Source organism: Lepisosteus platostomus, chromosome 14 (genome assembly GCF_059453375.1).
Source record: "Lepisosteus platostomus isolate fLepPlt1 chromosome 14, fLepPlt1.hap1, whole genome shotgun sequence".
Taxonomy (NCBI): domain Eukaryota; kingdom Metazoa; phylum Chordata; class Actinopteri; order Semionotiformes; family Lepisosteidae; genus Lepisosteus; species Lepisosteus platostomus.
The window spans coordinates 29,821,040-29,848,950 of record NC_142624.1 but is presented as its reverse complement, the minus strand read 5'-3'; the positions used below and the strand labels follow the sequence as shown (position 1 = coordinate 29,848,950).

Below are 27,911 nucleotides of genomic sequence, written 5' to 3'. Positions count from 1 at the left end.
ATGTTGATTATGTAAAGTACGCTACGCCTTTTGTTTTGATGTCAAAGCTATATACTGTATATGCACACAGTTGACTGCCTTACACAAGCTTCATACTAATATAGAAAATGGAGCTGCCTTCAACTTCCTGTCAGGCAAACAATTGCAGATCCCAGGATCTGGGTCACGGCACCATCGTGTGTCTCCATCTCTCTCAATACTAGTGCACGCTATGGATCCCCCAATTTGTTGTTTTGAGTCAAACTGGATGGAGACTGTTGATAAGAATGTGTTTTTATTGTTTAACAGAAAAAAAGTATGACCCATTGACAGATACTGGCAACTATATTATTTTTACCTGAGAAAATAAAAAAAAGCTTTATGGCTTGAAATTGAAACAGAAACAATGTACATTATCTTTAACAGAACAGGTAAAAAATAACTGTGGCCCAAAATTAGTTTGGTCTTCCTACAAGGATGAAACAGAAAATGACTCACAGCCATGGAACACAAGCTTATTTTAAAGGTACTGTATTTCCAGTTAATGTAAAATAATTCTCCGCTTTATGACAATTGTGACGATTTATCCTACAATACAAGTAACGATAAAATGCCAGTCTTATCAAAATGACTCCACTCTCACAGTCCCACTACTGTACAACAAGGCACTGGATTGGGATCTTTGCTGACAAGTACTGTACGTAGCTCAGTGGTTTTCATGTTGGTGTTTTCTGGTTTTACCTCCAGACACTTTTTACTTTCTTAATCACAAACCAATTAATTTAAAATATTTGAAGCCTATTTTTAAATTTGCTTTCAATGTAACATGGCTCATTTGGGCCTATTTCAGTGATGGTATCCCCTAAGAACCTAGAAGTTGTCCATCAGAGACTGAGCTGTCTATGGAGTGGAACTGTGGCCCTATCACATCCGCGAGCGATTTTGATCAAATCCCAGTAGATAGAGAACAGAGTTGCTCCCATGTCACATCACCAACATCAGCTTCTTAAGTGTTTTAATTTTAAACTGGTTTCAATCATGTATTAATTAGTTTATGTGCTACTCTCATTCAGGCACAGGTTACATACACTTGTACAGTATGTTAGCTGCAAGGTGACCCATTGGACTTTTTAGTCAAAATTAGCAAGATGAGGAGAGACCGCTTAAAGTTCCATGTGCTGAAATAACATGCTTTAACTAGGGTATTTTTAAAACCAAGGTCTGAGTGCAAAAAAAGTCCAATCTAGCAAGCAGATCAGCCAAGGGCACTAGTTATCATCAGTGATTATGGCCCCATTTGAAATTAAAATCAGCTGACACAGGGGTCCCTCAGGACCAGAAATGAGAAGCACTGAATTTATGAACAGGGTACACAATTTCTGATTTATCTGAGATATATATCTGAGAAATAGACAAAAACATTATATTTATATACTGTATTAGGTACAATGAGTTTTATTAAGATTAATAACTAATAATACTGATTAGAGATTTGCAAAACAGGGTACTTGATAGGGTATTCTCTATCTCCCTCTATCCCCACTTTCTATCCCAACAGCAGTATCTGTAAATCCTGATTTTTTTATATCTTTTTTACATTCTATGTTCTATATTTTTAGAACATTACAGTATACTGAAACCATCTTGCTGGCTTCCCTTTGTGTTCTTTAGTCTTGAATTTACTAGAACCTTAATTAATGTGCTGTTAAATGTCTTGTGGAATATTCAGACAATTATTCATGCAACTATACAGTCACCTTGCCCAATTTAGAAATATAAAAAAATGAAATTTTTAAGCCTCTGCATACCGTAGTCCACTCCCACAATTGGCTGTGTTTTTGGACTTCACTGTGGAACCCCATCCCCCACAGAAACATTTTATACATAATTTCTTTCAAGTGCAATATTTTCTGTTTTTCTCCTTGAATCTTATTTTGTATTTTGTGTTTATTTAAACGGGCTGGATAAAGCCTCTAGATGTAACCTTGCTAATTTAGTAAGTGCTAAAAAAAATTATTCAGTGTGGAGTTGTTCTGTCTGGGGAGAATTGCGCTGCAAAACCAGGCACTGAAAGCAATCCAATAGTTTTCTATGTATAACACTTGATGATGGTCACCATAGAAACAGATTATCTCTCTAGGAGATATAAAGTGTGTCCATAATAGCTGAATTTATAGCAAAATGAGACACCTTCATCTTCTTGTAATACACAAAGTTACTGGAACATTCTGTTGTATATTTGTGTGCCTCTGGGATATCCAAATGTTTAGTTTTCCAATCAAAAGCTATACTGTAAATTTAAACATTGGTCATTCTTTGAGTTCTTGTGTAAACTGTTCCCTTATATCATCTTACTTGAGGCAGTCACAGTGGCCAATGAGCCAGTTGGCCAAGCAGTTTAACTAATCTTCAGCTTGGGCTGAACCAATTCTCAGTATAATTGTTAAGTCAGCCTTCTTACAGCACCAATAAATACAGAGAGAAAATAGAGAAATAAAAGATGTCTCAGAGTAGAAAGAAGACAGAAAAAAGAAGGAATGGCAAGAGACAAACCTCCCTCACCAAGACTAAGATATCCAAATTTGTCAGGTAATTTGAGCACCCAGAGGACTAGACTCAATAACGGCACTTGTTTTTATTTGTTAGAAGTACTATTTTCTTTTTTGGATTATCCTTTAGGCTAGAGAAAATCTATCTTCAATGATGCTTTTTTTTGCGTAGGGAAATAGGTTCCCATTTATTTAGCAACCCTTTTAGAGTATTATTTAGTTTGGAATAAGACCTTTTTATTTGTGAAGCCACATATTCCTTCTTTTACACTATGCAGTATTTACAGTATATCTCAGTTAAAGGGAGTGTTCTTTGTGTTCTATACTGTATCTGTATAAGGCTCTGGGTTCTGATCTGTTAATTGTTATCAGTGCATACTAAAGCTGTGAAATGTGTTTGGTGTATTTGTGGAATTTATTGCAATAAATATTTGTCTTTTTACAATACATTTACTTTTTACCACTGCTGTCTGGTTATTAATTCCTTACCAAGCTATACTAGAGAAACCAAGTAAATAAATGTCATCTAATGTTTGGTATTCTCTGACAGGGTATTCTCTGACAGGGATGTATCGTTGTTAACTTTTATAAATTTGTTTGCATGGGAAGCAGGTGTGAGGCCCACAAAATCAAATATTTGATTTGATTGATACTTTTTTAGTAATTAATTGAAACAATATTTTTCAATAACATGCATTAATTGTGGTGACTACTATATCTACAATAAAAAAATAATAATTTAAATTATAAAAAAATTGCCAATCAGAAAACAACTCAGAAGAGATGTATCCATTTGCACAGAAACTGTATTAAATCTTACTCCTATCACTTTAAGTAGCAATGCAATTTTAAGTAAAAACGTTAAATAAAAATTAAGGTGATCAATATGAGGGTCTGGTACATGCAACCCAATCTCAATCAGATACAAACTATATCTTAAGGAAACTTGTAAAGTGAGATGAAAAGAACTGCTTTTTTTACATGTAACCTGAATATCAAGTAGCAGTGAACACAGACGTACAGTATCTACAGTAGCTTAAATTACTATTTTGGAACACAGTTTGAGAACATTTTATTGCATTTATCCAAAGTGGCTTACATTTGTACCTATTTATACAGCTACATGTAGGTGTTTTACTGAAGCAATATAAGTTAAGAACCTTGCTCCACCCAAGATTTGAATCTGCACTTGCATTTAAAGTATAACTCTAGATTGTGAGAGAGTTTGAGGCCAAGTCATTTTTTTCTTTTTTATGACGTTAGGTACAGTACTTTTTTCATTATACTGTATATAGTAGCAGCATTTTATTCTTCACATGACTAAGACAGCTAATGCTAATCAAATTTTTAATTAGAGATACTACTTCTATAAAACACAAGCAGCAGAGGGAGTGTGTAGGATATTGTCATATGTGGTTATAAGCTAATTGAAGGTTATATGCTAAAAATGTTGCTAAAGAGTCATATAATTTCTATCAAGATAATGGGATTAAAAAACATACCTATATTTTAAATAACAAAATGCCAAACGTATTATGAGCTGCCTTACTATTTACAGTATATGTGGCTATAAATTCAGTGAACAAAACAAAGATTAAACAAATATCCGAAGTTCACCTTCAACTTAATAATAAAAGTTAGCATTGCTTGTTTTCTTGTTTACACCAAGAGACATATAAGCAATTAAATAAATAATCATGTTTTTTGCATCATATCTTACAGTGTATAGTACATTAACTGAAAAATAACAATGATAATAAAGTTATACAATGATGTATGCTGTATGTTTAAATGCTGTATGAATTCAGTTTGTACTATCCTACGGAGGAAGGTAATTAAAATAATATAAAGTACAGTATAGTATTTTTCCAAAGAATATGCAAAGTTGAGGACTAGAGACTATTTTGTACTGGTGCTGTTTTATACAGTAGTATAAAATATGTGGGAGAAGTTTAACATTGCAAAATGTTCAAAATGGTCAATTATGTTTGGCCTTATGTGTTAGCTGGGTGTTACTGGGGTTAAAGATGGGAGCAGCTATTAGAAATTCATTTAGGCTGTTGCAAATGATGTAGTCTATAGTATACATTGTCCATGTGAAATGGAGGATGTTTTGTAAGCTTGGGGAAAAACCAGTGCAGTAGACTTTGAGATATGAAATCATGAAAAATATTAAAGCCTTTTTTATCTATGACAGTGGTTTACGGCTCATTTGAAACTTAATTAATTGAATTAAATTTAATGAAAAAAAATAATCAAAAAGCAATTTAGCTTGCTGTATATTTCGGTTTTAACTGTTAGAAGTTTAGTAAAGCTTTTTGTACATTAAAAACAACATCCCTTATGTAAACGTGTTCCACAACAGAACATAGAGAATAAAAATATCATTGTGAAATATGTTAGTTATACTGTAAGTGTGCCATGCCTCCCTTAATAGACAATAAGACATAATTTTCATCATGGTTAATTATTTTAATAATTTATATATTATTTTACTATTCATTATATAATAATATTTATTATTCTCCATTATTTTTAAGTGTAATGTACCCTCAGCAATGACAAAACGCATTGTAATAGAGAAAGAAAATTGACAAAGCTAACAGTGATAGAGAACAGACTGGAACATCCAATCCAGCAATAGACAACAACATGGTGTCTTTTTGGCTGACTGTGCTCTATTTGGAAGTGTTGGTCCTGTATGCCTCTCACTTCGGAGTTGTTTTAAATTCCTCTGTCTCATCCCTTTTGTGCTCTCGATCCCTCAAAGCTTACACAACCCCAGGATTTTAACTTGCCCTATTTAGTTCCTGGGGTGAATGCTTTTTTATGTATACTGAACAGCCTCATATTTTCCACACTCTGTTTCACACTGTTTGCCAATCTAATTTAATGTGACTGTTAAATATTTCATATGCTGAGCCAGGAATTTGTCAAGTAGGAATTTTTTTGTCCTTTTCAGAGAAACTGGAAAGAAGATTTTTTTGCCAGAAATGCATAAACAAAAGGCCCAAAATAGATTCTGTTGAAGTGCTAGTAATTTGAAAGCATGACACATACACAAAGCAAATGCAGCTGCCTTTAATAGCATTATTCTACAGTATATGTACAGTACTAATAGGTCTAATTTTACTCAAGGATTGTCATTATTGGAATGAAAAATGATGAAATTGTAAATGTTCTATTTGTTTCTCTGTAAAGTGTTAGCAACTGTAGTCTACTGAGATTTTGCGTCTCTGATATTTACCTTCATGAGTAATATATTCAATGGTTAAGTCATAACAGTTTTTTTTCTTTTTTCTATAACCGAATAATTTACAAGAACAAACAACAACAAAAAAAACTATTTTTTATACTGTAATGACCCAGTAAAAGACCTGGTCATCACAGAGTTGCTGTCTAAGTAGTGTCTAAGTAACACTATTTATGCTACTATAAGTAAAAATGTTGAACAAGGGAATGTGATTAATGATGACTCACAACTTACAACTTCAAATTCTAAAATAAAAACAAATGCCTGTGTATTGACTCTCAACAAACATATTTCTTTGTCCTTCATCTTTAGGTTATGTAATGTATCAGGTCACCTCCATAATGTCACACTGCCAGTGTCAAAAATCACCCTTTCAGTGCAGCCTGCTACCTTAGAAAAGATGCCTTCACCATAGTGCAACAATGATGTATTCTGAAACATCACACCTATTGCAAACAAGTTAAAACATATACTGTATATGGAGGAAACAAAGCTTACAGCTGTAAACAACAAGGGGAAAAATGGTCTTAGACAATACAGCGATGATCCACATTCATTTCTATCTCCAAAACTCACCACTCACAAGAACACAGACACACTGGTTGAAGCCTATTAACATTAAAATGCTTAACCATCCCTAATTAAGTACAGTAACCACTGCTAGTACATCCTCACAAAAAAACTGAAAGCTAAGAAACCTTAAGAATGCAATAAAGCCACCATATTTACCTGACAGGCATCCCTATAGCAAATTGTTCTGAACAGTGTTAGCATGTGTTTTACAGTCTGTTCACTCCCATAGGCGAGGAACCCTAATAGAAATCTCCACGAGGACATGACAATATTAAATATTGTTTCATATTGGGGAAAAAAGCAATTGTATGGCAGAATATTTCAAGAAAAGAAAATGTAAGATGTCCTTTTGTATTTGCACATAGCCAAAAGATATACAGTAAATGTAGACATTTCAAAACAATAATAAAATGGTATCACCTACATTCTAACATAGCTGAGGAATGGAGTTTTGGTAAAAGTAAAAGAGACATTCTTGTAAGAAATTTAGCATTTGACACTCTCACCTTTGTCAGTCATTCTATGTAACTGGTTAAAAGATGTTAAGATGTTACTGGTACCACAGATGTTAAGATTGCTCACTGATAGCATTTATAAAACACTAGCTTTGGTGTATAATCAATTAACACTGAAGAAGTTTCATTGAGGTGATTAAAGATAAGATTAACCCACTGGTCACTGACCTAATTCCAATACTTCATACATCATTTTGAGCATTTATACAGAGCTGCTGTGCTTCAAAAGCAGTTCCGCTTTCAAAGCACAACAGTTCTATTTGTTTTTTTACGTGCTGCTTTTAATAATAAAATAAACATGCTGACAGCTTCACAGTGATTCCTTAGAGTGTCTGACATCTGTAAATCCCTACAACTGATGGTTTATAAAGGTCAAGCAAGATATTGAAACTCCTTGTAGACTGTTTGATTCGACAGATGAGAGTTTGTGTGAACAGTGCTAATGGGGGAATTTAGGCCTTTAAAATTTATTGTAGGCTGCCCAATAAAATATACAGTTTCCACCTTCAGCTTCAGACGTTTTGAAGATCTGTCTTTAAATAATGGTGCGTACAGTAAATACCATAAAATGTTGATCTGTCTCATAGAGGTTTTTACTTTGTTTTCTGCACAGAATTTCCACTTACCATTCATCGAACCTGTGTGTGCTTCCATAAATATTATCCACTGCAGACATCACAGTGTTCATGCTTAGAGCTCAACAATGCCAAACTACATTTTGGCTGAAACATGAAGTGTATAGAGAAGAGCTTCTGCTCCACTGTTGCATGATTTTGGCAAAGCCACTGGCCAGGCTTATTTTGCTCCAACAACCAGCAAGCTTACAGAGCTAGCAACTAGAAATTCTGGAAAGCTCTGCATTTCCTTGGCACTAAACAGGGATACATTCAGTTCTTTATCATTGCCCTCTGCTTCTCACTGCTAGGAGGCATATTATTCTTCCTTTCAGCACTTGAATTGAATCCTCTTTTGTTTGTACATAGCTGTAGTCACAGCTACTGCATTTTTTCTACCACTTCCAACTGCAAAAGCTTAATGTTCTCCACCTACATAGTAGAACACATCCATTTATTAAGTCTAAAGCTAAGATGTCCTGATTTTTTTTAGCCTAGAATTTAAAAAAATGATTGATTGCTATTGGATTCCCTGTTGTGTGCAGATATGTCAATGTTTGACCATAGCACTCATATAATTTATACGTGGCCCCTGGAAAGAATGCATCAATCATTCGACCCCTATTTTTTTTAATATAGCCTTATCAAATTCAGCATCATCTCACAATGTTTGACAAAATCTAAGAAAGTGTAGGGCAGGCTAAAAACAGTAGAACGTTTTATAAAAAATAAAATTAAGAATCTAAATAACAGAATTCTAAACATTTTTGAAAAATGTGATAAACAATATCTTTGACATTGCATAAGGGGACCACGTCGTGTAACCAAATCATTACAATTGATTAACTTAATTTCTTCATTCACTGTAGACCTACAAGTATGTGATTTATGAGTCCATGTGAGAGGTTTCATGAGCCTTTCAGACCATACCAGTGAAAGGTATGTGAAATATGAAATATAAAGTGAAATATATGCAAACTATCCAATCCTTGAGTTTCACTGGCTCATGGATGTCATGTTTTAACCCCATTTTGTAGCAAATTGCCATAGATAATATTGACAAACGATGCAGCCTTTGCTCTGCAGGATAGTTACAGATTGTTAGAAATCCCTGGTGGGGAGATACAAGGATCCTGTGCAGACGCAGGCACGGGTAGTAGATGAGGCAGGCGAACAATCCAAAACGATAAGGGAGTACGTGGTCTAAAGGAGAAGGGTGTACAGCAACCAGGAAGAGCATAGAAAGCGTACAATCCGAAGCAAGAGGCAAGGTTGTGGTCAAAAGGCGTAAGGTAAGTCGTAATCCAGGGAGAACACAGGTTGCAAACAGTCCGAGGCGAGAGGCGAGGTCCAAAGTTGAAAAGGCAGAAGGGGAGTCCAATATCCAGAATAAAAGAGATATGGGGAAAACCGCCAGGTAGAGCTCTCAAGGAGTAGACTCAATACCGAGCAGCGGGAAGCAGGTTAAGATGGTATAAATAGCACTGCATACCGCATGGTTGAACATGTGCAGGTGGTTTAACTCGTGCTACGGCGTTTGTTAATAATCACCTGCTGCTGGTGCTGATTAGATCGCTTAAGAGTTGGTCTTAACTGCCTGGCGGTTGTGACACAGATAAGTCATTGAAGTGTTTTTCTGCCAGTCCAAAATGGTTTCCAAACTGTGTAATAGATATGCTTGTCGTGAATATGTTATCACATGTCTTAAGGAATTGGAAATCTCTATGAAGGTTTCAAAGAAAACCTAATGCTCCAGTATAGTGACGGGGCATACACTATACTGTAAAAAGGCACCGTCCTTCGAATGAGACGTTAAACCAAGGTCCCAACTCTCTGTGGTCATTAAAAATCTCAAGAGCGAATTTACCATTGGCCTTTACCAATCATGGCTTCCTATTAACCCCCAAATAATCCCCTAATCTATGAATTGGCTTCATTACCAATTTACCATTGGCCTTTACCAATCATGGCCTCCTATTAATCCCCTAATAATCCCCTAATGAATTGGCTTCATTACTCTGTTTCCCATCCCACTGATAGCTAATGTGTTGCACACTATGGCTGCCGTTCCATCTTCCAGGTGGGTGCTGCACATTGGTGGTGGTGGAGGAGAGTCCCCATTACCTGTAAAGTGCTTTGAGTGGAGTGTCCAGAAAAGTGCTGTAAGTGTAAGGAATTATTATTTTAATTACATTTTATGAAAACTCCAAAATGGTAGCTAAACTATGTGACCAGCATTCACATACATTCACACCGACACAACTTCCCATAAACCTTTACAATCCTGTCATGTTTCATGAGTTTTTGTCCAGGGGTTAGGTTTGGATTTCATAGTCATTTGAAAATACTGTAAGGAAAAAAACAATAGGGGTATTGATGCTTTGTCCTTGTGCATAAAATATACGGGAGTCTCAGACCTTATCTTCTGGATTATTAAAGCACGTTAATTCTTTGCATTTACACAAATGTTCCAACATTTTCAGTCATGCTTGAACATAAGTAAAAAAGGGATAATGGAATTACTAGCAAGCAGAGAAAGCACTATTCTGGTATCTTGTAAAATATGCTATGAGATTCAGGCATGAGATTCTTTCAATACTAGCATTGAAATATTGTATGTACTGTAAAAGATTTCTCCAAATTGAATACATTTTGCATTGTTGCCATCAGTGATGTGTTTGCAGAGAGTTAAGCTCTGGTCTTCACATCTCTAGTTCCTTTGATCCCACGTCAGGTTAATCAATTGTTGATTATTGAATGCACCTAATAATAGAGTAATCCGTCAGCAGCTTGTCTGCTGAACTTGCAAGCATTAGAATGAACACTCTTTCCATGGCTTATCTATTATTTGCTTGACATTTGTTAGTACTGTACCTATGAAAAACAATGAAATTGTATGATGGCTATGTACAAAGTGGTAAAAAACTGGTTTCCTGCAATTTATAGACATGAAGAATGTATAGCAATACAGTATGTGTGTTTTGTGACCTGAGTAAGAAATAAAACAAAATGTTCCATATTTCATAGCTTGGGCTATATACTCTTGTTAGTGAAGTTAATTTCCAGATTGGAAGCTAAGCTCCACATTATCTTTTTTAATTCTTTGTAAATGGCTTATTGTAATGCAGTATTAAATGAATGTGAATTACTAAAGTATGTACAGTGTTTTGGTTTTAAATATATACAATTCACTTCCACAGGTTGTCAGTGCAACCTGACAACCTGACAGGTTGTCAGTGCATGGAAAAAAAATGAAAATACTAAGAGGTTTCATTATTTATCCATTTTGCATTACATTTTGAAAATATTACACATAATTGTCATGCCACCGAAAATATATCTGCATTTGTCATTTTTTTAAATGTTATCATCTTTTCATATTTGCTTTTTTGCACATTGGAAAATATCCTACATATATAGTCACAAGAGAGTCAAGTAGGAAAATAAGAAGAAAGATGCTCAGTGTACTGAATAACTTGCAGTATACAGTACCTTTTTTGTGTTCAATAGCTCAATTTATTCAGTTCCAGGATCCTGTCAGAATGAATATCCTATTTTTTATCCATGATTGATGCTGGCAGGGTGAAGAAAAAAAACAACAACTTTGTTTTCTTTACACCTTTACAGGATCACATCCCATAAATATTGTGATAGATGATGAATTGAGTTTCAACCTTCCTATCGTTTTTTACACACTTTTAAAATAATAATGTTTTTGAACTCTAGAAAAGAGATCACTACACTTGTAGACTGTGGGGGTATTTAGTTAAAAATACCAGAACCAGAACTGTATATTTGAGCTTATTTTTGCTAACCTCTTTGGGGCTTTTAGGAATGAACTGTACTGTATGTGTGTGGGAGTGTTTTTTTAATTTTAGATTTTCTGTGCCTTTTTAAAATATGGAGAGTCCTGAGCAAGATGTTATTTTAAAAAATCTTTCAATGAATTCATGGATATTACTTCATTTGTGGATGCTTGGACATTGGAATTTTGCAATGGTTCAATTTTTATAAATTGTTTTGTACTGTACAGTATGTTATGGAAGCCATATGTTGTGGAAAACACAAGCTCCAATAAGAACATTTTAAGTGTTTCAGATAAATGGGACATAATCTCGTTAAATTCAAGAAAAGAGAATCTGTAGGGTAAAGTTCTAATCTACACCTGAATTGTACTGTATATACTGTAAGTGGGTTTCACGGTTTAACCTCTGTTAATAAGAAGCAGGCTAATATCTGCATTTTCACTCTAGATTTATTTCTATTTCCACTGTAGCAAACAAGCAAGCAGATTTTAAAGACGTTAAGGCTGAATTTTGAATTGCAACTTGGATTACTGACCTGAATGTAATGATTTCACTGCCATTTACGTTGCTTCACATTTTGTTAAATAATTTATCATTGAAATTAACTTTTAAAATAAGTTCAGTCTAACAGTTGCAAGTGGCTCTTCTTACATGTTTCGCCCTAGTGTTGAACATTTTCATGTATGGTTTTAATAACAGTTAGATCAATGGAAAACTGTCTGAAAATGCTCCCATCAAAATGAACCAGATATTCATATAATAGGTTTTGTAGGTGCAAATTTCCTCTCAAGTACATACAGAATTTTTTACTAGCTTTCCACACAGGTGCATGTACTGTATTTTATTAATTCTGTGCAATGGTCATTCAATTACCATTAAATATTTATGTTAAATATTCAAATCAAAATTGTCCTTTTAACTCCTGATATGTTAAAAAAAACACTGAAACTTTTTTCTAGCTTTTTTGTCCACTGGTAGACATTTGTGTGGTATTTCTCAGGGTGCTTTCTGCTGTCAGACAGAGCATAGGGTCAGACCTGAAACTATTTCACTGCTGGAGAGATAGAATGGAGGCAGGTATCCTCCCTCATGTTTTTTTTCACAGCTTAGGATATGATAAACAGCAAGGATTTTGCAGGGTCCAGACTACTGACCTACCATTTGGATAATTGCTTTCTAAGAAAAAATAGATCACATACTAAGACCGACAGGCTTTTTTCAAAGATAAAAATACTTCTCTCTTAGTCATAACATTATGAATTTGTTAATGATCCTGGGCATATTTTTTTTTGCATTTCATGTTTAATTTCTAGCTTAAATAATAAGTATAATTCTAGTACTAAATTGTATATTTTCTTATTATTTGTACTGTATTTTTTATGGATATAATGTGGCTTATTCCTGTGTTTGTACGTCTACTCAAGGGCCCATCTATATAAAAGCTCTATGAAATTATGGATTTCCGTTATCATGTGTAATTGGATTACTTTTCTTTCTTTGTCCTTTTTTTAGTAATAATTATATGATAGATAGCTGTTTCTTATCTTCCTCAGCTGATTTTTCCTTCAAAGAGTTTGCTGTTGGCAGCTTTTCTGGGATCTGTCAATGTTTAGCTTTGGCACAGACTCCTTGGCAAAATTGGCACAATTTTAGATATTCATCTGTGTAGGACTGTATTCAGTTTTAATCCTGCATATAAACGTATTACCAGTAACTAAGAAATATTAACTGAAGCCTTCAGACAAACAGTTTTGATCAGTCAGATTGCTATGAAGCATCATTGCATTTTTAGCATTGCAATACTATACTTGGATTGTTTGCATAACATAATAATATTACGTTTTATGCTGTCTGACATCACAGTCCATATATTTCTTCTTATTTACAAGTGTATATATTTCTGTGTTATTTCTTTTTTAAAACCAATTAAAATAACTATTTTTATTTACATTTTTAATTTAAGGATTTTGGATCAAAATGACATTTAGAAACATGCACATGGTAATTTGCTATTAATACATTTAGAATTATAGCCACAAAATGCACAGATGGTTGAAAAGGGTATGTTTTTTTTAAGTATAATTTGTTAAAATGTATACTGTACATTTAATACGTCTTCCTACATAATAACTATAGCATTACATGTCCCAAGCTGTACTCTATCACTATTTGTGTACTTTAGGACAAGAACTATTCTGATTTTATTTACAGTAATTCAATTTCATGTATCCAGACCTGAGAAAGCTCTAGTTCAGATCGACCTGTTTACACCAGTGTTTAGTCAGGTGAACTGTGCATTGTTCTGTTCTTTTGCTAAATGTGTCACTACTTTACTGGAATACCTGTGATTGCATCAGTGGAAATGTCAGATGAGAACATTTAAGTAGCAACTTTTTTTTATTATTTATCAAGACTTTGCCTCTGAATAATGCAAAATGAAAAAATAATTAAACAGGGATCTTCGAACTAATGTACAATTCAAAATGTCTTTCCAAGTGTAATGTTGTTATAAGTTCTTAAGTTTTATTTATATATAAAAGCTTTGTATCTCACAATGCCAAGGAACAGAACTGTCTGCTAAAACACTTCTCCTTTGTGTATATAAAGTCAAAGTTGACTGTTTTGTTAGTGTACACCATCATGGCATAGCTACCTTGACCAGTGAAATGTGTGTATACTGTATATACGCTCCTTTCAAGAAACACCATTCAGGGTTATGATGTTTCTATCAGAACAAAAAGCCCTTTACGGGAATGTGAATTCATTTTACATTTTAATTAATATTTGCTATTAATGCATGCTATTTTGGGTTTTATAAACACCAAGCAGATTTAGAATTTAGATGGTTCTGCTTTCCAGCAGGGTAAAATGTCCCGAATAAATCAATATTAACATTCATGTAATAGACCATTTGAAATTAATGACAAACATCAAATGAAAACTGGAATGCACTAAACATGACATCATGATGACAGAGTATAGAATGTATATATTACATTTTTATAACTATCCTCGTTGACAAAAGGTCTTTCCTGATATGTGTAAACAATGATGAAACTTGAAACAATGATGTAACTGACTGTTACATACTGTAAATCTATGCACTATTAGGAAGCCACTTACTTGTGGTGAGATTTATAGCAACACGGGGCACAAGGAGATTCTACACCCTGAATGGAATGGCTGTTCATTACAGGGCACATACAAGCACACAACTGACGTAGTAATGAAAACCTATGCAAACATGTGGAAAACATACAGACTCCACATAGAAGGTACACCAGTCCAGAATTCAACCCAGGAACTAAGAGCTATGAGGCAACACCACTCTTTACTGGCAAGTCTTGTTTTCTTTACATTGCTATAGCCTTTTCAAACTCTGTAACAGTGGGCTGGTATATATATAATATATATACAATGTATCAATTATACTGTATCTACATAACTTTAGGGTAATTCAATAAATAACTGAAATATGTAAATTATAAACCAACTGCGATTTACAAGTGAGGAAGAATTACTTTTTAATATAATCCATTGCGTTTCAACACACTTCTAATTACAGTACATAGATGCAATACTGTATAAGTCTTGATGCCATCTTAAAATTACATTACAATTTGTAAACGCCTGTTAAAATTATCTGAAAATTTAAAACACTTAATTGGTATCTTTTAAAAAAACATGTACTGTATAGATGTATATTGACTATTGGTAGATGGCTGCAATGTAGACATAATCCCAAATTATTAGTTTTCTCAGCATTGGAGAATGCAGTGTCAAACAAGCTATAATTTCCATTTTGTTCTGCATCAAAAACTGAGAAAAGAAACTGTCAGACCTGAGTGGAGCACAGCAAAAATAGAATCGAGAGCAGCATCAAAGTAATGGCAGTTTGGAGCCTTATCCTTGGCTACAAGAGAGAGTGACATAAGATGAACATGGGTGACGACCACTGAGTACAGTATATCCATTAGTTTGGTAGAGAAGCACATGTGGCTCAGCTTTAATTGCTCTGCATTTATTTTTTTGTTCCTTGCTGGATTTAATACAGAAAAACCCTGATGCTGTAGGTTTTATGTTCGTGCTTGTAGACTTGGTTTCCATAGGAACACACATTTCTAATGTTAGGTATTAAAGCTTTCAAGAAACAAAGCAGTGTTGAAAGACCTATACTGTATGCTGTATTTTCCATTTTTTCCCTTTATCATAAATACCTTATTGTTGCATGGTTTTTGATACTTGATGTTAATTGTGTAGAAACTTAATTTTGAAAATGCCTTATATATTTTTTAAAACAGTGTAAAATAAAATAGTATAATACAATGGGAGAAACCATAAATATCTGCTTTATTACTGTACTGAGAGAACTTAGTGTAACATCTTCTTTAGGTCTGTGTAATGCCTCTTGAGACATTTCTATAGTTGTCATGCTCACGGTTTTTATTTTATGCAAGTGGAAAGGAGAGAACAGCTGTAACTGATTTCAGTGTTGGTGCAGGCTTGTAAAAGACAATTTAATTGACCAACAAATGGATTGAATGGTAACACTGAGGGGAAAAGGGACTTAATTTATTGATTAAAGAACACCCAGATCTTTCTTGGCAGTGCTTTTAAAGGATTACTTCTGAAGAATCCATTCAGTTGTTAAATATGCACTGCACTCATGACAAAGCTTGGTTTAAATGCTTTGTTGTTAAGAAACTAAAATAAAACACAAATGTTTAACTGCTGCCCCCATTTAAGATGTGTTTTTGTTTACATACAAAGACATACTGTATACAGATGCAGCCATCTAGAATGTGCAAAGTGTTAGTCGGTATGTATTCCGTGGAGTCACAAAGTGCAGTGTGTCATCACATTTTTTTATTTTTTTCAAATAATCTGATGCAGTTTTACTACTTTGTAAAACTGCCAGGTGGCGCAGTGAATCATTAAGGTATTTTAGGTGTGTATGTTTGTCAGATATCAGTACAGTTTTAAATGTTTATTAGCCCATTAGTGTTTTCCTACGCTAATCATACTATACTGTATGTATACATTGCTGAGACAGGTTGTTGCTATCACGTTTCTAACACAACTTCAAATATAATGTGTCAAAATACAGCACAAAACTAATAGAATTATTATTTTAATTGTAACTAGAAAACAGATAATTTTATTTTAGATTTTAATAATAATAATATTATACACAGTGGCTTTAAAACATATTATATTTAAAAGCAATACACACAAACAAAACACAGAGGCCAGATTAAAATAAAGGTTTTGAGTAGTGATTTGAATGACTTTGTTGTGTACTGTTAGTTGCATTGTAGTTGATGCAAGTCTGCACTTTATTTAGGTCAATATTTTTAAATTGTTTATATTGCAATTTGCCATTATATTGTTGAGGTACTGAATGTGCTGCTTGAAATATTTTATTATCATTTTAATTATTGCTTGCAAAACAAAATAATTGCATCTAGATGAAAGCAGTGAACATGAACGACAGCAATACTGAAGTTGATGTACAGTATGGATATCTGTGGATATTCATTGAATTGTTTAACGTGTGGGATGTCTTACGCACCAAATTATAATCTTTTGCTTTGCTGCTTTACATGCCTGCTCCTGGGATTACCTTTCACATACAGTACTTAACATTCTGCTTCTTAACTCTATCACGAGCAATAGACATTACAATCCTCTTTTCAGAAAAAAATACTGTACAGCCATGTTACAGTTTGAAACAGTAGCAAACTGCATTCTATATGTGCACATAACATAAAAATGTCATATTTTCAAGAAATACTATTATGAGATAAAAAAAAGATTAAGTTCAGCTAGTGTTTCAGTAACATCAACACTAACAAGTACCACCTATTGATCTGTTTTTAGCAGTGAAAACAATATGCCAGACAAGACTCCAGCATACAGTAGTGGGCTTTCCACTGATGCTAAATTTTGATGCTAATTCTGGATGACTATGTCAAACATCAATACATAGTAGATTAAAAAGTGTTTTAATCATTTGTGAAAGTAAATTGTTTTATACTATAGTTAAGTTGACACCTGGAGCAGTCAAAAACCCATGTTTTTTTTATTTTGGAAGTGATGAAGATAAATAGCTTCTTCTATGAATGTCTATAAAGGCAATGTAGGATGTAAATTTTGAGAGTGGCTGTTGGATTATTTGCCTTTTGTTATTTCTTTTGGGTGCAAGCAAATATTTTCTTTTTAAAGGAAATCCTGTATAACTCTTTGAAATACAGGCTTTACAGATTCATTAATGTGTTTGAAGAGCTCACTTGCAGCCACAGCTGTAGAAAGGAAAAGCTATTTAACTTGCTGACACTCACTGCCATGACCAAGACATTAAACGTAATCAAATGAATTATGTTAGTCTTGTAAGAAAGAGGCCAGATCATTTTTAAAGAGAATAGTTTATCCAGATTCCAAGCATGAGCCTGTAAGGCACTGATGTAAAGTAAAAGAAGGGGCTGTTTACACTGTACATACTGTATACAGTATGTCATTGCAGCAGCCATTTTTGTTGTGAGTTACTGTACCAATGTCAGCACTCTTATGACCTGGCCGTTTGAGTTTTCTCAGCATAGATTATGGATAATGATTTTTTGCATTTTCTTCTATACTCATAACATTTTAGCATCAGTCTCTGTAAATCTAGAAAAATATGAATTCTGATAGAAGCCTTTTTAATACTTCACATTTCATATAGCATGAAATATAACTGTCTCTTGGGAAAGCTCCTTTCGTAAACTGCACACTATCTTTATATCTGCAGCTATTTAAGACAGCCCATATTTATCACTGTACTAGTTACAGATTCTGAGTGTACTCTAGCTCAGCCTGTTGGGCTGGCTCAGATGAGATTTTTAATTTGTTTTTCTGTAATTGATAGTACTGGAGCCCAGGCGATATGACAGTGAGCTTCTGAGAATGCTCCTTCACATCAGAAAAAAAAGAAAGCCATCCGTTTTTTCTAGGAATCGGTTAAAAGCAAGCTCCCCTGTGATGTCTACTGGGTGGTTCCTAAATGACAGAGTCATGTGAACAGTTCAGTGCCTAATAAAATGTCCAACATACTGTACATAAGATAAAAGGTCAAGTGTTATACTTACAGCATGTATACAATCGTTACATTTCTTTCTTTCAGTGTTCAGTAGCATGTCATTGTAATGTACTAATATATTTAAAAAATAAAAATAAATGCAAATACGATATTAAGGGTTCTAGACATATAAAACAGAAATAATTGTAAATATGCTGGTAGATAGCACTTGATGTTTAGGTTTATTGCCACACATTTGCAAACTCTGTAAAAAGCTCTAATCAGAATATCATCATACAACCTTGGAAAAATCACTCCAAAACACAGCTTATTTTTATATTACTTTTTTAATGATGCTGTGTGAGGCTGATCTAAACATGGTTTAACATGAATTCAATCTATGAATATTAAAACTAAGAGTTTAAAGTATTGCTTTCTGTAATATTTAATTAGATTCTAAAATATTTTGAACATGCTAGAAACGTTTTAACATTTCCCAGAAAGAACCACATTGAATACTGGCTATAATATAAATTTAAATTTATCATTTTATATTTTGAACATATAAATATTAGTTTGTTTTTTTCTACAATGAATTCTACAGGATATGCTGTATATGCCTTATTGAAACTGCAATATTGATTAACATTCAATGATGTGTTCCTATTTGTCTGTTTGACAGTACACATTTTTTATGCCTGTTATACGCTGGTTTTAAAGTTTTATGGACACTCTTAAAATGGAATATTATGGAATGAAGAAATTTGTGAACCACTCAGAACACACATTAATTCTTATTACCACATTGGCGGTACTACAGAGTGGTAGGGTGTGTGATTCACTGGCCAAAGTCAAACTGTAGGTGTCTGACAATGAAAATCTGACAAAAGCTGACAATTAAAATAACAGGTATAACATCTCTGAACATGATGAATTATATTAATTTGTGAATATAAATATACATACTGTATATAGCTAGTAGTGGTAACTTAAAAATAAAAAAATATAGCCACACAACAGTATTCTAGCTTCTTCACACACATTTTCTGCATCAACCTCATTAACTTGAACACTTGCTGTGGTTATTGTGGGAAGGTGTTGACATGCCCCTTTAACTAAATCTGTTGTAAATGGAAAATCAAAAGCTTGTTCCATATTCCCACAGTCCTTTCTATTAAAGAAGTGCCTCAAGTTTTTAAGACACTTCAACATTTAAGATTTATCACTTCCCTATAAGACTATGAGACTTATAACAGAACATAATGAGTTTATGCAAAGCAAGTTGAGCACTTTATACATTTTTGTATACTGTACATACAGGTATGTGAAAAATTATTATTAAGCTTGGGTTACAACTGTTTTAATATTTTTGAGGGAATGACATCTGGATTGCTGTGAACTTGAGAGACTCAGTGATGTAAATTACTTTACTGAGCAGTTTGAAAAGATAGCTATTACAAGGTCAGGTAGTATATCTGAAATATTATTACTCTTTTGTGTAAAGGAAGTATCACAGTATAAAGGTAGTATGAGGAATCATTATTTCTTTCTCTATGCGAAGTACACTTCCAGTATTTGCTGTATGCTAGCTACAATAGATCACTGTCCTTGAAAGTCTGACTTTTTAGTTTATAACAATAATTGTATTAGGGATGTAAACTGCCTTTAGTCTACCTGGGATTAAATGGAAATTATCCCAATATCCATATTAGCTGTATCATTCTGCAACTTCTAGTACAGATTTCCACTGTAGCAGATAACATTATCAGGCAATCAGGGACAAACTAAAGTATAGACGATATTGAGTAGTTATTATAAGTACACTGACAATATGTTTCCCCAAAGCCAATTCTACAATGAAACTTGGTTTCTTGGGACAGAGATGTTAAAGGACATAAATTCATCACTGGTGAACTTTAATTTTTGTTTTCTGAAAAGTCAAAGTGTCTCTGTCTTTGGAACTTCTGCACCCACTGAATGCAGTCTTGACAGGTTTCATCAACACTCAAACCAGCTTCAGAAATATACCTTATAACCTTGCAGGTTGTACAAGGGGACCTGGTTTTACGTTGTCTTTATGTACAGTACTGTGCATTTCTCCATGTTGATGTTGTTGAGATATTGGTAATCTAGTAAAAAATACCCAATAACCTCCCTTGAGTTTTTGACTGAGTGACTTTTGTTTAGAAAAAATCCTGAATGTTGTGTTTTGTCCAACTGGTATGCGGCTGCAACTTTTATCATTCTTTGCATCTTTGCAAGGTGCATTGATAAGTTGCAAGTGTGATAGTACATGTGCTTTATTTCCTTCAACAACATCAACAATCAAACACAACTCAGCTGCAGTACTTCTCAAGGTATAAACAAGTGTTTGTTTAAGACGTGTGTGTTTAACATGTCACTTTAAATGCTTAATATTACATTATTTTGAATGATTGGTTAGTCAAGATACAAGTGAGTGATAGGTTAGAGTAAAATAATTTCAAAATGTTTAAAGTAATGTATTGTACAGTATTTTGATAGCTACCAGTGACACATACACTTGACACATACTGTAATAGAGAAGTTTAACTTCTGGTCCCTAATCCTGAAGTACAGTATATCACGGCTCCTTTTGAGGTGATATGTTTAACACACTAACTGGCATACTTTTTTACACCTTTGGCATGTGCAACCTGTACCCTTAACTGGTCCTCTTCAAACACTGTTAATCCAGTTAAGGCCAATTGATATTTATCTCCAAGTGTCTTGTTTGATTGTTGATGCAAATACAAATGGTGAAGTAAGATTTGTATACAAAGGTTTTTGTAAAAATCAAGATTATCTCCTGACAGCTTTTCGTTTGTTTTATGAATGTGAAAAGTTCACAGGAAAGGGTTCCGCAGTTTTTATTAGCATCAAAAGTAACCCCTCTTCTTTCCACAGTATCCCAAGGTCCTTTGGTAAGTAGGTTGGTTCCCTTTCTGTCTGGGACAATGCATAACTGAATATCTCCTATCTCCTTTAGACATCATTGGGACTAACCCCAAATGTTTCCTAATTTTTATGATGTGACAACAAGATCATTCCCCAATACTACAGTATATATGTCCTCTTGCAAAATGCAATTTCAATGTTATACACAGGATTGTAACATTTTTGTTGTACGGTGAAGAATTGTTCAGTGGAAAATTAAAAAAATTACATCTGAACTATTTGGTTACTATTCATCCACACATAATGAATTATTCAACCAGAGACATTCTGTCTTCACATTTTGCATGTACTGTAAAAAGTATGAGATTTTATTTAAAAAAATACCTATAGGCATGAGCACATGTGCAAAGCAGAGCATACAGGGTGTCTGGAAGCTGTGCTAGAATAAACAACTGATTCTAACACTGCTTTCAAAATAAATCTCTCTTGTCCTAAATAAGGCGAAACGCGATGAAGAAGCTCAAGATAGTTGAAACATTCTAGTGCCTCTGTTGCCTTTTCAGAGTGAAATTAACATATACAGTACTTGTTCCTTAAGTATAAGAGGGTCCATCCATTAATCTACTCTCAGAAATCTATTTGTACTGATCAGGGTGAGTCAGAGCCTAATCCAGCAGGTGTAAAACAGGACTACACCCTGGACAGCATTCTAGTCCACACATGCATTCACTGGTGCAGAGGCGTGAGTGGGAGAGCAGTTTAAAAGAAGGAAAGTGGAGCACCAGAAGAAAACCCATACAAACACATGGAGAACATATAAACTTTAAACAGGTAGAGCCAGATTCAATATCAGGAGCCCGTAGCTGTAAAATGTGAATGCTACCCACCGTGCTACTTGATTATATGGTATATTGCTTTATAAGATCATGAGCGTTTGTGAACTCCTGAATACTTTAATTGTACTCTCTTGTTTACATGAGTGCTGTACCATAGTAATAAACAGTTTAAAACCAAAATAAAATCTAATGCTTATTTTTTTTTCTTACTGGCTGATATGGATAAGAGTAATTATTTTACCCAACTTCTTTTTCACTTGATATTTAAAGTGCACTGTAATATTGAAGAACATTTCATTGTCAGACGGTATGGCACAGCGCCAGAGATTTAATTGAGTGAGGTCTCTACTGTGGCTTTTAAATGGGTAGATGAAATTTTATGACATTAAAAATGTTTCACCTTGAAAATTATAACCTTTGTGGAAGAAAGGGAAAATTTATTTCTAATTGTTTGTACAATTTTAACTCTATCAAAGCAAGAACAAATATTTCTGTATACTTTAATGCATATTTATTGAAAAATGTAATATACTAAAGATTATCTCTCCTGAAAAGTGATAATAAGGAAAAAGGAAACAGAAAATATGTATAATGATTATGATGTTGTTTTATGAACTTCCTATTCATGTAATCAATACATAAAATAGGGTTGCTTAGTTAAGCACAAACAAAAATATTGGCCTCAATAATCCTTGAGATCCAGTCAGTCAATTTATTAGTATTACATTTTCAGGTACTCAATAAAATCTGTAATTCAACCAAAATATGTTACTTTTGCTTCCTTTTTGTTTAGTTTTTATTTTCCTGAAATGTAAAAAGGAAGAATCACTTTTAAACTGTAAAAACATACAAAACTAACGACACATACAGTAATTCTAATCCACTTAAGAAACAATTGAAGATGTCTTTTATAAACTGATTATGTTTTCCAATTGTACATCTGCTGCCTAATGTTTCTTTATTCTTTTGTAGGAATGACATGCCAGGCACGGACTTCCTATACCGAGGACGAAGTTCTTTGGGGTCACAGGTTTTTCCCTGTGATTTCTCTTGAAGAGGGCTTCTTTAAAGTTGACTACTCCCAATTCCATGCAACATTTGAGGTTCCAACCCCCCCTTACAGTGTGAAAGAACAAGAGGAAATGCTTCTCATGTCTTCTCCTTTGATGGCACCCTCACTGAGCAACAGTGGAGAAAAGAATAATTCTGTTGATGGCTTGGAAACACTTGAGGACACAAGCACCAAGCTGCCATCTAAACTGCAAAAGATAACAGGGAGGGAGGATTTTCCCAGAAAGCTACTGCGGATGAGCTCCACCACCTCTGAGAAAGCGTACAGCTTGGGGGACTTGCCAATGAAACTCCAGCGCATCAGCTCTGTCCCTGGAAACTCAGAGGAAAAACTTGTTTCCAAAACAACGAAGATAAGCTCTGACCCAATGAGCCAGTCAGTCGCAGACTTGCCACCTAAACTGCAGAGGCTGGCCACTGGAGGAAGGATGGATGGACACCTGCCTCCAAAACTCAGAAAAATGAATTCAGACCGGTTTACATAACTAATATTACAGGAACCCCCCCTCCCCTCCCCCTGACTGCCTTGACAATATTTTCAAATTTGAAATGACGGACAAGATTGTGAAATTGAAGTTTAAAAATTTATATAATTATATATATTGAGTAGGATAAATTCAGCACTACCTGTATGCTTGGGTGCAAGTATAGATGCTTTGATGGGAGACCTCAGATATTTTTCAGGTCATTGTATTATTAATATAAACTGGCATGTAAGCGTCACAAAGCGCATGTAATACAGCATTGAATTTTTTCTGGCATGGCATTTATAAATCTTCAATGATTATTTTGCAAAAAATAAATAAAAATGAAATAAATAAACCCTAGGAGCCAAAGTGTGCTCTAACGTTCTAGCAAAGTCTTTTGCAAAATATGGATGAGAGATGCTGCTGAAGAGGTTTTGAGCGCTGATTTTATTACTATTTTATTATTTGGAATAATGTGAAATTGTGTTTCTGAAGTACTATTTTTGAATGCATGCTAGTGTTAGGGAATTCTAGAGAAAGGGAGAGGCTGGAGCCAGATCTTTAGCCTTAAATACAGTTCATTGCCCTGTTTTATTTTCACTACTCACTGCTTTTATTTATTTTGTCTAATCTTTATTCTTAGCATTTCATTATATTTTATCTGTATGGAAGATTTGGCATTTGTTGAGACTGGGCAAAACTTTATATTGATGATTTGCAAATCTTCATTTTTATCTTATTATTATGCATATTTAAATTGCATGATTTAAAGAATATAAATATCACACTCGATTTTGACTTTCACTCATTGTTCTTTTAGATAATTGAATTGAATGGATGTTGGAAGGCAAAAAACCTACATCTGGTTGTTAAGACATCATTAATTATTATAAATGTTTGAAACTTTTCTACATGAACTGTAGCAATAATGACACATACAGTAAGCAATTATCTTGGTGGGACTGTGTGAAGTCCTTTACAAAAACGGAAAAGATGACCTATAGGTTTCTATAAAAATGTCCCAATTGTTAGCAAAAGTGAAATTAAAGATTGGTTCTGACAAAGAGCTTGGTTATTTTGGACTATGATTAAAAACTTCAGCCTTCAGGGTTTCTTTAAGAAGTGCTTTTAATCAAGCATTGACATTGTTCACTTCACTGACTCTGCATAAACACTATCATGCTTGGTTAATGTAAGAATAACTACAGGCTTAATCAGTTGTGGCTAATTTGTGATATTAATTTGCACAATTGTCAAGTCTCTAAAATGAGAGAATTTTGAGAACATTTTATTTTGGATACTGTTCATATCTATTTCCGTTTCATACAGTAATTGTGATTATGCCAAGATCCATTATTTTATGCAAACAATTTTTCTCTCATTCCCATTTTTGATAATTTATTATATTTAGTATAATTAAACTGGCAAATGTAGTTGATTGAATATTGCATCATGCAGTTGATGAATATATTCAAAAAGATGATCTCTTGATCCTCTGAAGTTTGCAGGAGTTATATAAGTACCGCTAAACTAATCCCAGAGACACACAGTAACAAGTTTCTTTTCCTTGATAGCACATGGCACAATGGCAGTCCTCTCATTTGAAACCTTTCTTACGTTCTTAAGATCCTCCTGTGAAATGTACTCTGTTTCATGGGGTGCCAAATCAATGGAATGTTTTGTGTACTTTTAATGAACAAATCAATCCTATTCCACATAATGTATCAATTTTCTTGTAAAGTTAGAACATTCTATATTAATTTATAACACATAACAGATTAATTAATAGATAAAGAATCTAGATGTTCTTTGTTATTTGTTAACTTTTATTGTGATAGTGGCAGGGGATAAAATACAAGTACTGTACAACATGTACTATAATCAATGCACTGGGTTTTGGTTTGGTTCGATCAGATGATGTTCGTCTTCAATTTTGATGTTCAAACTTCAATTTTGTTTTGCCCAGCCTTAAAATGTTTGCTGTAAATGGTTGATGAAGCTGATTGCACAGCCGGTCTGTGTTTTCAAAAAGCACTGTAGAATTTGAGCCTGCTAAATGCTGTAAATTGTACATAGAGATGTCTACCAAACAAACTAGATTTTCAGGCATGCAGAATATTTATTGTAATAATACACAAGTTTTAAATGGACTTGTACGCATTAATACTGTAACCTAATTCTGTATTAAACTTTTCAGCAATTCGATGAGTTTAGATTTTTACAAAGTCTGGTTTTGCTACTTGCATATGTTGTCTTTTTTGTCAGCTCTTTCATAATAAATTTTAACTGTGTTAACTTAAAAATGTAGATTTCTACAGGGCCTTAAATTTCAAATGTTTTGGGATTATACCCCTAAAAAGTGGTTTAATTGAGTCACATTTTGCTTCTTATTTGAATTTTACAATAGTGCAACTGACTCTAGATTATATATTAATACTGTACATAGGTGGAAATTATGTACAGTACTTCCAATCTGAAGCGTTAACATCTGTTTAATTGAAAAATGACTCGTACATTTTTAAAGCGTTCATTGAATTTAATTCTGTAAATGTAATATTGTTGCACTCCTGCTTTTTAATCTAAAGAAATAGAAATTGCCAGTATATTCTAACTAGATATTATGACTATACAATGTTTTTTTTAAAAGCATGCCAAAGAACTGGTAAACTTAATCAATATCACTTAATTTAAATTAAAAATGAATAAAATTCAAGTGAAATAAATTTAAACACTTACTGTACAGTACATCTTTGTATGTGACAAAAATGTTTGTTTCATACAGTACAGACTTGTAAGAAAAACTTAAAAGATTGTGCACATATGCTTCTCTTCTATTCAACCAGGAAAAGAGGGGACACCTTTCAGAAATTGGGTTTTTACACATTTGTGCCTGATATAAGTCAAACGTTCAATCCTTATACCAATCAAATGACAAAATCGGGATCTAATGAAGGATTCTGCTTGGTAGAAGAAAGAGGCCAGAGGCAAGCAAGTATCTGAATAGCAATCTACAATCAGCCAGCAGACCAAGGTTTTGTTTGAACTCAGGCCTTAATTGAGGGAAAAGCAATTAAGTTATACAGGTAAAAGGATTTTTCCTCATTACACTGTGGTTTAAAAAAATGCTGTTACTTGCCTTTATTGTCCCACTAATTTATTTTGCTTAGTTATTGAAAGCCTGAATTGAGAAGGTTGAAGGGTTTTGGAATTCTATTTAAGAATCATCATGTCAACCCTAAGGATGAAAGCAAAACATTTATTCAAATCAAATTTTAACTTCAGCATAATGTACCTGTTTACACCAGAGCAGAGGTATATCGTGTACTTGAAATGTCACTGCAATACCTTTAAAGTTTGCATAGCCTTGGTGTACAGCCTAATCAAAAACAGCAACAATGAGTGTAGGGATGCCACAGTGCATGCCAATTAATGTGAGTTAATGCCAATTAAAATAGTCAGTCTCACTTAATGAGAGTTTGATGATAACCATTGATTTGGTGGTTCCTGCCATGATTATTAGTATGGTAAAACACATGACGATAGCTTGAATTTTAATGGTTCCAAGGCATGTTCCAAATGTGGCATAACTGACAGAATTCTTTAGTCATGGTTGTCTGCCACTGTTTTAAATGCTTATCTTTCTTTGATAATGAATGGAAAGCTGTGCTGACAAGTCAATATTTCATTTTACTTTATGGTAAAATATTTTTGAAATGTTTAATGGTATAAAACTATTTTTATATAACCAGAAAAGGTACTGATACTTTTGGCCTTTGAAAGACTATGCTCTTTTCACGGTTATTTCGACTTATCATTAAAAATACAAAAACCACAATCCCCACATTGTTTATATTTTCAAAGAATGCCACAATGCTCTTAATGTTCCTTATTCTTGTCAACAGTAATAAGCTATGAAATTTACAAATTTGTCCAAGATCAAATGAAAAATGAATAACACACAAATAATATAATTCTAAGACTAGTAAATATAATTTGGGTGCTTTGACATTCTAGAAAGAAGGTTTGCAAGCATTTTTAGTAAAACTGATTTATTTCTTCTAAAAAAATCTCTTCCATTGCACCATTTGCAGTCAATCTCTCAGCCTTGAGTGTGAGATTCCCTGTTGCACCTGTTTTTTCCCTTCTAATCAATACAGGAGTGAACAGGCAAATGACATTAGTTACATTTAGATTATTATGCTGCTCCCTACTGCCCTCAATCAAAGAAAAAGCTCACTGTCTTTTCAGTGTCCTACATAAATAACTTAAAATCATTTA

General features: G+C 33.7%; 1 protein-coding gene across 1 annotated transcript in view; it reads left to right on the top strand.

Annotated features, from left to right (window-relative positions):
- The window catches only part of kcnj3a (potassium inwardly rectifying channel subfamily J member 3a), a 61,960-nt gene extending 36,024 nt beyond the window's left edge, over positions 1-25,936 (top strand). Inside the window, exon 3 of the mRNA XM_088605549.1 lies at positions 23,068-25,936. Within this exon, the coding sequence (XP_088461675.1) occupies positions 23,068-23,651 (584 nt within the window). The 3' untranslated portion in view covers positions 23,652-25,936. The remainder of the gene's footprint in view (positions 1-23,067) is intronic.
- Positions 25,937-27,911: the final 1,975 nt, after the last annotated feature.